Consider the following 13,384-nt stretch of genomic DNA (forward strand, 5'->3'; position numbering starts at 1 on the left):
TAATTATATTATTATTATTATTATTATTATTATTATGATAGAAAAACTTGCAAATTATATTTTCATTGTTTCCTTAGCATTGTACCATTTTCTCATTGAAACTAAATTTAAAAAATCAAAATTTGATGGGAGTGGCCCTACCCTGAGTCCCTGAATTTCACCATTGCCCTTTATTTATTGAAAGGAGTTGGTGTTTTGGGTAAAACAAATTTGCTTCTTTTGAAAGCAATGCGCAGGGAGGATTTCTACATTGTAATAATATAATCATGGCCTATTGACTTACCCTTCTAATAACTGCATTTAAATCAATCTTTACTTCTATTTCTTCAAATCATTCTTCTCTACAAGTAATTCAACAAAGTCTTGTGGTAAATTCAGGTGCTTCCTGCCCTTAATTGGTTTTCCATGGGGTAAAAGATTAATGAATCAGTAACAGTGACATCCAATGGTTTCTTTTCATTATTATGTAATTGTAAAGAAAATTAGTCTTCCATAAATAGAAATTGCCAAAAGCTCAATGTGTCTCAAATACCAGAAATTAGGCAATGCAACCCCATTAAACCATTATCTTCTTCCATTGCCCCGTCCAGCCTTTCCAGAGCGTAAAAAATCTGCTCTGTAAATGGATGAGACTCATCTTCAACTCCAAATGTTTGAAGAATTCCATCCAACTCAATTGAACTACATCCCAGTGGCTTCCTTATATTCTTCTCTCTCAATACTTTCCTCACTCTAGCCGCATCCTCCCACTGCCCTACATCTTCATACATCTTGGCAAGAATGATGTACCGCCCAGCATTATCGGGATCCAAAACAAATAATTTCTCAGCAATTTCTTCAGCAAGTTCTAATCTATTATGAATTCTACAAGCACCGAGCAAGGCACCGTATGCATCCTTTCCTGCCTGCTTGGGCATCGTTTTCATAAACTCAACTGCCTCATCAAGAAACCCAGTTCGCCCCAGGAGATCTACCATACAAGCATAATGCTGATCATTCCTCTCGACTCCATAATCAGGCATTCTTTTAAAAAGTTCCCACCCTTTTGCAACCATCCCTGCATGACTACATGTTGACAGAAGACACGAAAATATGACACCATCCGGGCGCAATCCACTCTCTACCAATTGTGAGAACAATTCAAGTGCTTCCTCAGCTCGGCCGTGCATCCCATAACACCTTATCATTGCATTCCACACCACAATGTTTTTATCACAAACTCGATTAAAAACATCCTGAGCACTGCTGAACCGTCCGCAATTTGCATACATTGAAATCAAACCACTGCCCAAAGCAGCATCAATCTCCATCCCAGACTTTATAGTGTAGGAATGAATCCACATGCCCTCTTGGATGGCTGCTGCTTGAGCACAAGCAGGCAGAACACCAACAAGTGTTGCATTGTCAGGCGCAGGTATACTCTTATTTTGCAGGAGTGCATGGAAAAGCACGAGGGCTTCCTCCACATATCCATTGATGGTATATCCCGAAATCATGGAATTCCAACTCACGAGGTCTCTCTGAGGCATTTCATCAAACACTTTCCTAGACGTCCCAATGTCCTGGCTCTTGGCATAAAATGACACAAGAGCATTCCCCACAAACAGATCATATTCAAATCCAGATTTCACAACATGGCCGTGGACAATCCGACCCTTCTTTCCATCTTTCATTGCACCGCAAGACTTCAGCACATTAGGGTAAGTGTACCGATTCGCAGAAACACCACTGCTTCGCATTTCATCATAAACATTCAAAGCTTCCACAAAAGGACCCGAATTTGCATACCCCTGAATCATCGTGTTCCATAGAAAATCATCTCTCTCGTGCAAAAAATCAAACACTTTCCTTGCATCTTCCATGTTTGAGCCACCGTGCTCGGCGTATTTACCAACAAGCTTAGTAGCAAGAAATGGGTTCTGCTCAAAACCTCCGGTGATTATCTGAGCGTGTAGTTTCTTTATGCTTTTGGCGGTTCTGCATTGTTGTAAGAGGTGGGTATAGTCGTACGAGTCTCTGCGACGCTCAATGCTCAATCCGCCACCAAATAAGAATCTGAGCGAAGTAAATGCAGATCTTGTTAACACCGAAGGGACTACTCGTCGGCGAAGCCAGTGCATTTTGGTTTTCTTTATTAAGGGGCCTCTTCGGACCTTCACTTGCGTCTGGGTGCACCATTACAGCTCCACAAGCAAAGCCCCAGTAGTGGAGGAGAACTTCGAAGAATCGTTGATGTTCGGAAGATACTTAGCACTATTGTGTGATCCACGCCAACCCCAAAATTTCTGTTTTTCTTATGGAATTGAAAATTTATTAAAGATAAAAATATGAATAATTTTTTTTTTAATTATAAAAAAATAAAAAAAAATTAAATATGTAATAGATTAATATATAAGGCTTTAATTTTACAAGTCATTAATATTTATTTGTTTTTAATTTTAATTATAATAAAGAAAATTTTTTTATATTTGTAGTAATATTTAATGATCAAAATTAGTATTATTTTATTTTTTCATAATTTTCTCAAGTAAAATCATTTATTTGAATGGAGCCTACATGTGAAAGTTGTTCTTGCAAACTTGTTAATCCTATATTTGAAGAACTATTGGATTTAGATAAAATGCAGCATAAAATAGTGTTGAAAAATTTTCAAATCTACCAAAATCCAAATCGAAGGTTCGAAATTCATACTTTTAGACACAATGTAAGAATCAACCATTAGAGGAATATTGGACATTACATTTCCTTTTTAATGAATTGTGGCTAGCTTGTCCTACCACTGTTGTGAAAATTGAATGCACAGCAAAATAAAACGATCTTACAACGTAGCAACCAACAATGAAATATACAAAACAATAATCACGCAAATTATAATGAAAGTAATAACAATGACATAAAGAATTACGTGATTCGGCAATGCCTACATCCACTAGAACAATTGACAATGTAATTCTTACTATCTTGTGTCCAAAGACCATGAGTTACATAGTACAACATGTATTTATAAGTTTCTCGGAGGCTTTCCCTCCAAAACCGAACATGTCCAATGTCCCAATTCAAAATTTGAAAACAAACGTTGAGTAGCCGAGTGAAACCATCGACAGTTTGCAGACATATTGTCGACGGTTTAATACCGAAAGCATATATTCGAAGTAACAGACCCAGAACTATCGACTATTTGACTACACTGGACCAAATCATCGACGATTATAGGGAAACCGTCGACAGTTTCCTTCTGCAAGCCAACTTTCCTATTTTCTTCATTTTTTCTCTTTGTACATGTCTTCCACTCAATCGTATGAACCACATGTTATAACAATATCCACCTTGGCGAATATACGCCCCTTAGGAGAAAATTGAAAACATAAACCCCCTGCTCCACCTTGGGATAATAGGTTGGGACCGCCTCTATTTAGCAATTGGAGACAAAAACCAAGTTCAAGCAATGCTTGAACTTGTCCATGCCAGCTTCAGCTTCTGCCATAAACCTCGACTCAATTGTAAATAGTGCAACCTGAGACTGTACCATGGACTTCTAACAAATATGTCTTCCCACAACAGTGAACACACACCTATTGTAGATCTCCTTGAAGGGGCCTGCTGCGGAATAGCCCTATGAAAGTTAAGGAGTTGTCCCAAGAGAGGGGGTGAATTCGGTTAATAAAATTTTCTTTTATTTCTTTTTACGAATTCTTAATCTTTTGTTGATTTATCACACACACAGCAAAAACTTAGTTATTTATTCAATCCACAAACTAACACTTCAACACAACACAAGTAATACTTAAACAATCAAACAACCAATTAAGCAACTAAAGTAATCAACCAACAAAATACCAAACCAAGATATACAATTAAGCAACTAAAGTAATCAACTAACAAAATACCAAACCAAGATATAGTATGCATCTCTTTGTCAATTTCAGCTTTGTTTGTAGCCCTGTGTATATGATTGTTTCAAGCCCTCTATTGAATGAAAATTGTTTACTCTCTTAACTAAGATTTCCACAAAGGATTAAACAACATACTCCCTTGTGGGTTTCCGCAAAAGTTTAATCAAAACGTACTTTCTTAAGTTTAAGAGTCTTCTTATTAACCTTGGATTTTGTTTTTCTAGCAACCTACACTCATACACACCACACAATATATATACTGAATGTAAAAGAGTAGAGAAAATGCGAGACCAAAGTTTTCACGAGGTTCGGCTTATCCCCAGCCTACGTCCTTGCCTTAGGCCAATACCACCTAAGGATTCAACTAGAACACTCCTTTCCGGGAGGAGCAAACCGTTACAAGCGATACCCCAAGCTTAGTCACTCCTTCACTAGGCAAGAGCAACACCTCTCCAAGTGATACCCCACACTCGGTCAACGATCCAACAACCTATAATCGTCCAAGAACTACAAGAAACAAGAAATAATTTCTATGTACAAGAATACTCTCACAAAGAGTAGATTAGTACAATTTCAAACACTAGATACTTCAATATTCAAATATCAAATTGAAATAAGATTGAAGCTCAAGTAAGAATTCACCAAGTTCCTTCTCCAGATGAGAAATCAGCAATGAGAACTCGGAGAATGGTGATCAGCAATACAGGGATATAGCAATTCAGTTAAGCAAATATTTGAGCAAAAGAGAGGTTTGATAGCAAGATGGCTTTCAGCAAAATTTTCAATTCTTAGTATGATTTGATTTGTAAAACCATGTATTTATAGGAATAGAAATTTAATTTCGTGTTGCCCAAGATTACTTAGAGTATCTTCCAAGTTTTTAGAAAATTTGGGGCATAAGAAACCATTATTTGGATTTTAAAATATTTTAAAAATTTATCCGTTAACAGTGTTCAGACGACTGAAGTATCGGGTTCAGTCTTCTAATGTTCCTTAACACACTAAAAAATTTGAATTGGACACAGGTTCAGAAGATTGAACTGAGGGTTTAGTCTTCTAAAGTCCTAGATCAGACGACTGAACTGAGGGTTCAGTCTTCTGAGGGTGTACCTTCTCTTATGTATTCCTTCAGAAAAATATTTAGTTGACTGAACTAATTCTTCAGTCTTTTGAAGAAATTCTACGGTGGACTGAAGTAAAACGTTCAGTCTTCTGAGGTACATCTTTAGTCTTCTGAGAGTGCACCTCTGTCGTCTGGGCAGACCAAGTTCAGATTTTTCATTTTAATTTTCAAAAATCCTTTTTACTCTCTTACTTTGATTTCTTATAAAATATTTTTCGGGGTTTTAAATAAGGTCTCTAAGTCAATGAATAACCCTAGAAGAGCTTCAAAATATTTCATAAGATATTCAAACATGAAGTACTTACAATATTGTCCTTAAAGCCTAATACTCTACTCTTCAAGTCTTTCATTGTATTTTGCTTTAAGTTCCTTTTGACTTGAACTTTGAGTCAGCTTTAAGTGTCCACATATTTTGCTCATGTTGGTGTTGATTTGAGCTATCTTTTGGATCACTCTACATATAAATGTGGCTTTATGAATATGTGAGCTTTCCATTGCTTTTCTTTTGAACTTTGTCTTTCCTGAAACATCACCACTTAACCAACACATATTTAATTATCCTTTATTTGTTATCATCAAAACAAGATTGAAAAGTCATGTTTAGGCCAACAATCTCCCCCTTTTTTATGATGACAAACAAGGAGCAAAGATGAGGGTTCCTTAGAAAAGGCTCTCCCTTACAATAAGCATTCCTTTTAATTATTTTGAAAAGTAATGATATCAAGTATAAAAAGTTCAAAATAGATCATGAACACCAAACAAGTATATCATATGAATACACACTTTCCAATATATTGTAACATCTTTAAATTTACAATCAAGCATATGTTAGCTCAAAAGACTCAAAAGTCATATTTGTCATTCATAAGTCATATGTGCTTACAATCCATCTTTGTTTTTGCTTACAATGCATCTTTGCTAACCATTTCTCTTCCCCTTTCTCATATTCAAAAAGAAACTAGGGACAAAAACAAAAAAATCACCATAAACGCAAAGAGTCATTACAAGCATACATAAATAAAAGCGAGGCAACACACAAACTAAGTGTTTGAATACATCCAAAAAGATCTAAAATTCAGTTTCTTAATACATCAAAAGATATAACTATCAGCATTATCATCCTCTTCGTCATCTTCTTCATCTTTCTCTTCTTCATCTTGCTCTTCATCCTCATAACCTTTCACTTCTTCCTTATCTTCCTCTTCTTCTTCATCACTTCCTTCCTCTGTGCCCTCAGCATCATAGTGAGGAGCTAAACTTGTATCCATGGGATCCCCACCTCGAGAGGAACAAGCTTGATGCTCCTCAATACGAATGAGACGGTGATCAAGTGATGACACCTTCTCCTGAAGGCTCTGGAGTCCGAACCTCACTTCGGAGCGGAAGGAGGAGAAGTCATTCTGAAAAGCCATAAACTAGGAAGGTGTGTCTATAGGAGAACCGTGGTCATGTGCTGGAGGAGGAGGAGGAGGAGCTGCTGCTAGTGCGCGTTATGATCTTCATCCTTTAAGGTAACAAACTTGATCTCCTTTGTCATATCCCATTTGCTTCAAGGTGGTGGAATTGAAAAGGTCATATCGTGTGCATTTGATGAATAGTTCGGATGGATTGGCGAGATTGAGTTGGCAAAGATTAGGTTTAAGGCACCACGATAGGGAAGAGTGACCTTAGCTGATTCTAGTTTGGCCCACATCCATTTTATAATTAGACTAGCCAAATCTAGCTTCTTGCCTTTAAGAAGACACCAAAGGACAAAACACTCAATGTAGGATAAATGATCAAAAGAACTTGTTTTTGGTATGATGTTCTAGGAAATGATTTTATGGAGGATTTGGGCTTTAAGATTAAGTTGTTTATACAATGGAGGATGCCCAAAATATACCAGTTCATTTTCCATAACTAAGGGCAAAAAGGCTTCCGGGTGAAGTCTTGTTCCAAAACCCATGACTGAGAGAAGGTAGGACACTCAAATTCTCCGGGTGTTATTTTTAAAATAGGAGCCAAAATGTTAGGGTTCAAGACAATTTTCTTACCCCGAACCTTTACAGACAAAACCCTGTCACCATAAACCATGTTAGCGTAAAAAAATTTGATGAAGTTTGAAAACATGCCTTTGGCTTGATGGATTATAAAATTGAACGAACTGATTTCCCTAAACAGTGGAAGGATTTCAGGAAATTCTTCATTGAAGAAGGAGGTGTCTAATACCTTATCGAGAATGGGATTAGTGGAACGAAGAGAAGCATGGTAGCGAAGCTTTGCTTGAGGTGCAACGAGCCACCTCTTTATATTTTTCTCATCTCTTCGCAAAGACATTCTATGGTTCACTATTGTTTTGGTGAGTGGCATGTTTGGAGATTAAGAACGAACAAAACTTAGTTCCTGGAAACCCTAGAATCCATAGGGATGATTTAATCTTGAGTTTGGAATCTTAGATTCAAGAGTTTTTGGGTGGAAGGAGACAGAGAGAAAGAGAGAGAGAGAGCTTCAGAGGAGTGATGGAATAGGGTTTAGAAGGTTGAAATTAGGGTTTTAAAGTGTTTAAATATTTATGCCCCACAACTTCAGAAGGTTGAAGATGAAGTTCAGTCTTTTGAAGATTTTTAGAATCAGGAAACTAAACAAGTAGTAGCTCCTCAGTCGTCTGAGGTCCAAGTTCAATCGTTTGTGCCTTTAGTGCTACAGTGTTCAATCGTCTAAGCTTACAAGCTCAGTTGTTTGAAGCCTATAAATTTTCAAACACCTATCTATTCTTATCCTGAAACCTTCCTAAATTACTTCCCTACTATGCTTTATCAAATTATTAAGCTTCAAGCATCTTTTTAGAATTTTCCTTTGAGACATATAGCTTCCTTGTTCTTAGAAGATAAGCCATGTTTAATTAAGGTTCTCTTGATTTTAGGCCACCAATGACATTTTGTGATTTTTCAATTATTTCATAAGCTTTTCTTTATTTCAACTAGTTCATTATCCTTGTCGAAAATTGGTGACTTTCTTAATTTCTAAAAGAGAATGACTAATCCTACTATCTTTGGAGTCCTTAGTTTGTGAACTAGGCTTTTTATCTTGGTACCCATACTTTCTTGGGTTCGGATGGTTTAACAATAGATGTTTCTATTACTTTCCAAACTTGTCTAATTTTCACATCTTTCCTCTTTAATAGACATTAAAACTTTATATGTCCCTTCTTCTTACATAGAAAACATGTAGTGTGAGTATAAGCATTAGAGGAGGTGCTAGCATAGTTTTTGGAGGCTTTGGTAAAGTATCCCGTATAGAGGTTCTTTTTCCTTTTATTTTCAACTCTATTGAACCCTATGCCTTCTTTATTCAAAGACATACTTTATGCACCCATCATTATATCAAGATTTTCTTTTCCTTTAGTGAAGTTGTAGATGATTTTGTTTTGATCCTCAATTTTTCTCTTAAGATCATAGATTTCTAAATTTTGTATATTTTTACCCTTTTCTTGATTTTAAGACATTTTGCTGATTCTATTTTCTAGTTCAGAAATATATAAGTCTTTTTCATTATCCATAGAAGTTTTGGACTTTAAATCTTCTAGTTCTTTTATCACCTTCTCATTCTTGCTTTTTAGTTTATTGATTTTTAAATCTTTTTCTCTTTCAGCAAGTCTTAGAGATTCCAACTCTTTCATTACACCTTCATTCTTATTTTTTAATTATGTATATCTTTTAATCACATTAACTAAAATCTTATGCACCTTACATAGTTCATTTTGAAGTTCTTTATAAGAAAGTATACTTTCATCATTGGATTCGTCAGATAAATCATTGCAAGGATCATTAATTGATTTAGATGAGGAGCTTTCCTCATTGTCCCATGTCATATAGCAAGCACCCTTTTGGTCACTTGATTCATTATCTGAACTACTTGTACTCATATTATTACAAGTAGTTGCTTTCATTGCCTTTTTCCTTTTCTTTTTGGAATCTTTCATAAGTTGTGGACAATCTGATTTTATATGTCCAACTTTCTTATAATTATAGCATGTTGGAGGTTCGGCTTTTTTTTTTTTTTTTTTTATTTTTTACTAATTTCCTTTTCTTCTTCTTCATCTTATTTTGAGTTCTAGATTTTTCTTGTAAATATATTCTTTCTTCTAAGGATTTTTGCAAGTTTCTTGAATATGAAGGCTATTTCTCTTTCATTCATCTCTTCTTCATCTTCATCACTAGAGTTTTTGTTTGATGCTTTAAAAGCAATGGATTCTTGAGCTTTAATTTTTCCACTTCTTTCATTCATAGCCATCTCATACGTGAGAATGCATCCTATAAGTTCATCTAGGGAGGTGTTTTTAAGTTTTCTTCCTTCCGTTATAGCTGTGGCTTTTGGTTCCCATATTGGAGGAAGTCCTCTAAGGATTTTCCGAATCATTTCATAAGTTGAGTAATTTTTTCCTAAAGCATTTAAGGAATTTATGATATGTGTAAACCTAGTATGTATATTTGTTATGGTTTCATCCGGGTTCATCTTGAAAGCCTCATACTCGCTTGTGAGCATGTCAATTCTACTATCTCTAACATCTATAGTTCCTTCATAGGTTACTTCTAATTTGTCCCAAATTTCTTTGGATGACTTACATGTCATGACCCTATTAAACTCATTAACATCTAAAGCACAATATAGTGCATTCATGGCACTAGAGTTTACTTGCATCATTTTGTAATCATTGTCGGTCAAGTTTTTTTCTTCTTTAGGAACTTCTTTGCCATCTACGGGTTTAGTAGGAATGTAGTCACCATGTGTGACAACCTTCCATGCTTTCCAATCCATGGCTTGAATATATATCCTCATTCTTTGCTTCCAAAGAGTATAGTTTATACCACAAAAGATTGGAGACCTAGTTGAGGATTGACCCCTTCCAAAGGGAGCTACTCCTAGGTGTGCCATATAGATCTTTATATAGCTTCTAGTTAGGATTTGCTACAAGATACCAATTGAAAGTTAAGGAGTTGTCCCAAAAGGAGGGGGGTGAATTAGGTTATTAAAATTTTCTTTTAATTCTTTTTATGAATTCTTAATCTCTTGTTGATTTATCAAACACACAACAAAAACTTAATTATTTATTCAATCCACAAATCAACACTTCAACACAACACAAGTAATATTTAAACAATCAAACAATCAATTAAGCAACTAAAGTAATCAACCAACAAAATACCAAACCAAGATATAGTATGCAGCTCATTGTCAATTTCAACTTTGTTGTAGCCCTGTCTATATGATTCTTTCAAGCCCTATATTGAATGAAAATTGTAACGCCTCGAACCCTTAAACCCGGGTCCAGCGTGTTATACCTGGTAAAATATTGATAAATCATAATCCATAACATACGCAGTGGAAAACATAATCATAATCTCCATATAACATAATACCAGAGTTTACTAATTCTAACTATAAATCCATAAAATTTAACTATCACCTACATTTCCATATATATAAACATCTCCAAAACATTTCAGTATGTTCGTAACCATTTCTCTCACAACATCCTTAAAACATAACGACATAAAACATAAAATATACACATTCCCAAAATATGATTAACGTATACCCTCTTTTATAAAGTCCTCAAAATGCTAAAATACCCTCGAGCTCCTACGCCCGACCTCGAGGATGTCCTGAAAAAGAAACATTCATATTTGGGTGAGACACATCTCAGTAAGGGAAGAAACATATATATTAAAACAGCGTGTGGCTAATATGAGGTGTATAGATATCATTTTTATTTCATTTGCAAGTCATCATATAACATTGAAATCGTTTTCTAAACCTAAATAATCACATGCAAAGTTTTACCCACGAGATTACTCAAGAATAAGGGTGATTACCCGCCCATACAAGTAGTACCCCTCTGCTCTAATACATAGGGAACCCTAAGGTCACAACTAAAGCATACTAGGACACTTACCTTACTCAGTAAGCCCTCAAGTGTTAAATTAATCTTGTACTCACACATTCAACAATAGTTTACCGGCAAAGGCCCTAAGGATAGGGAAATCTACCCACCCATACAAGTAGGTTCCCTTTGCCCTAGTACGTTATGCAGCTACTGCCACATCTGAAACTACTAGTACACTCGCCTTTCTCAGCAAGCCCTCAGGCAAAGAGTTCGCCTTGCCTAATCGTAACATGTTCTATGTACATACATACTTCTAATATCATAATACACCATTCTTTTCTATCATTATACATTTATACACATTCATTCATATTCATAACTTAACTTTACATTTCGTTTCACTTTAAGTGACTCTTTCCCATTCGTATCGTTCACATTTCTTTTCATTGCATTGTCATTTAATTGCATAACATTTCATTTCATTACTTCATAGTACAGCTGGTCTTTAGCCATAATCAATTAGTTTCCACATAGATATGCGCTAGAATCTGCTACAGTTAGTTTCCATATAGAAATGCGCTAGAATCTGCTAACATGATTGTCTTTCAACTGCCTTACATTTACATGGTTGCATTTAACATACACAAACAACATTGTCCATATCATTTTATCTTCATAAAGCTTTACTTACTTAACCTGCATCTCATATATCTAACATATATTTGCACAGAATCTCATGCCACACAGTTTTAGCAGTAAAATTCATATACATTCCTTACAAAATAAGTCAACCCATAATTAACATTGATATACTGAAAATACATTTCATTTCTTACTTAATTTCTTAGAAAGTTCCTTTCCACTTTCATTCATTCACTTTCATATATACATAACTATATAAACATTCCTAGGCTCAGAAAGCATAATTTCATGGCTAGCATTTTAAACCCACTTATAAACATATATACACAAATAACGCATAATCCATTTTTAATTCATGAAAAACCTGGTTTAATATATAAATTTCCCCCTTACCTGACTTCCAACTACGCCTATAGGATCCCCGAACTGAATCCCACAGCATTCACCTGGACCTTGAATCCAAAAATCCTAACTTAATTAAAATAAATTCCAATTAACTCAAATCTTGAGAAAAATGCTTATTTACTATTTCCTAGGCTCCATACAACATTATTCGTCAAGGAAAACCAAAAATAACTCACTTACCTTGATTTTGGGATGTTTCTCAAACCCCTCAACCCAACGATCAGCTCCTACAGCCTTGAAGAGAATGATCCCACGAACCTCGTGGCAGTTCCGGATCGTTAAATAGAGTCAAAATCAGCCCGAAATCCAAGAGAGAAGGCTGGGGGATCGTTTTTAGAGAGAGAGAGAGGAGAGTGCCGAGTTTTCACACTAAAAATGAAAGAATTTCAATTTATAGGCAGAACTTCGTTGACGAGACACGTCGATTCGTCAACGAGGCGCTATAGAGTCTTCGTCGACAAGAAGATACCTTCATCGACGAATTTTAGGGTTTCCAAAACTCTCTCTCGGGATTTCTTCGTCAACGAGAAGCAGACTTCGTCGACGAACTTAGAAGGACACTCATCAACGAATACAGGACATTCGTCGACGAGGCCTGCTTTTCCTTAAAAATTCTTTCTTTCTTCCCCTTAATTTCCTTTAATCCATTTTATTCACTATATTTTCTAATTATTTTAAATTCTAGGTTATTACAAAAATTGTTTGCACTCTCTTAACTAAGATTTCCGCAAACGATTAAACAACTTACTCCCTTGTGGATTTCCACAAAAGTTTAATCAAAACGTACTTTCTTAAGTTGAAGAGTCTTCTTATTAAACTTGGTTTTTTTTTTTTTTTCCAGTAACCTACACTCATACACACCACACAATATATATATACTGAATGTAAAAGAGTATAGTAAGAGCGAGACCAAGATTTTTACGAGGTTTAGCTTATCCCCAGCCTACGTCCTTGCCTCAGGCCAATACCACCTTAGGATTCCACTAGAACACTCATTTTTCTAGCGGACCAAATCGTTACAAGCAATACCCCATGCTTAGTCACTCCTTCACTAGGCAAGAGCAACGCCTCTCCAAGTGATACCCCATACTCGATCAACGATCCAACAACCTGGAATTGTCCAAGAACTACAAGCAATAAGAAATAATTTATGCATACAAGAATACTCTCACAAAGAGCAGTTAGTACAATTTCAAATACTAGATACTTCAATATTCAAATATCAAATTGAAATAAGATTGAAGTTCAAGTAAGAATTCACCAAGTTGCTTCTCCAGATGAGAAATCAGTAATGAGAACTCGGAGAATGGTGATCAGCAATACAGGGACTCAGCAATTCAGTTAAGAAAAGATTCAAGCAAGAGAGAGCTTTGATAGCAAGATGGCTTTCAGTAGATTTTTCAATTCTTAGTATGCTTTGATTTGCAAAAGCATGTGTTTATAGGCTTAGAAAAA

General features: G+C 35.6%; 1 protein-coding gene across 1 annotated transcript; it reads right to left on the reverse strand.

Moving 5' to 3' along the window:
- Nucleotides 1–422: 422 nt before the first annotated feature.
- Nucleotides 423–2,272, reverse strand: LOC131158728 (pentatricopeptide repeat-containing protein At3g12770-like). The gene has a single exon (XM_058113589.1). The coding sequence runs from the start codon at nucleotides 2,118–2,120 to the stop codon at nucleotides 525–527; it is 1,596 nt and encodes a 531-aa protein (XP_057969572.1). The 5' UTR covers nucleotides 2,121–2,272; the 3' UTR covers nucleotides 423–524.
- Between the last annotated feature and the right edge of the window lie 11,112 nt (nucleotides 2,273–13,384).

This window comes from Malania oleifera, chromosome 1, assembly GCF_029873635.1.
Source record: "Malania oleifera isolate guangnan ecotype guangnan chromosome 1, ASM2987363v1, whole genome shotgun sequence".
NCBI classification, from domain to species: Eukaryota; Viridiplantae; Streptophyta; class Magnoliopsida; order Santalales; family Ximeniaceae; genus Malania; species Malania oleifera.

Coding starts and splice junctions, on each gene's coding strand:
- LOC131158728 (XM_058113589.1), bottom strand. CDS start 2,120: ATGCACTGGCTTCGCCGACGAGTAGTCCCTTCGGTGTTAACAAGATCT.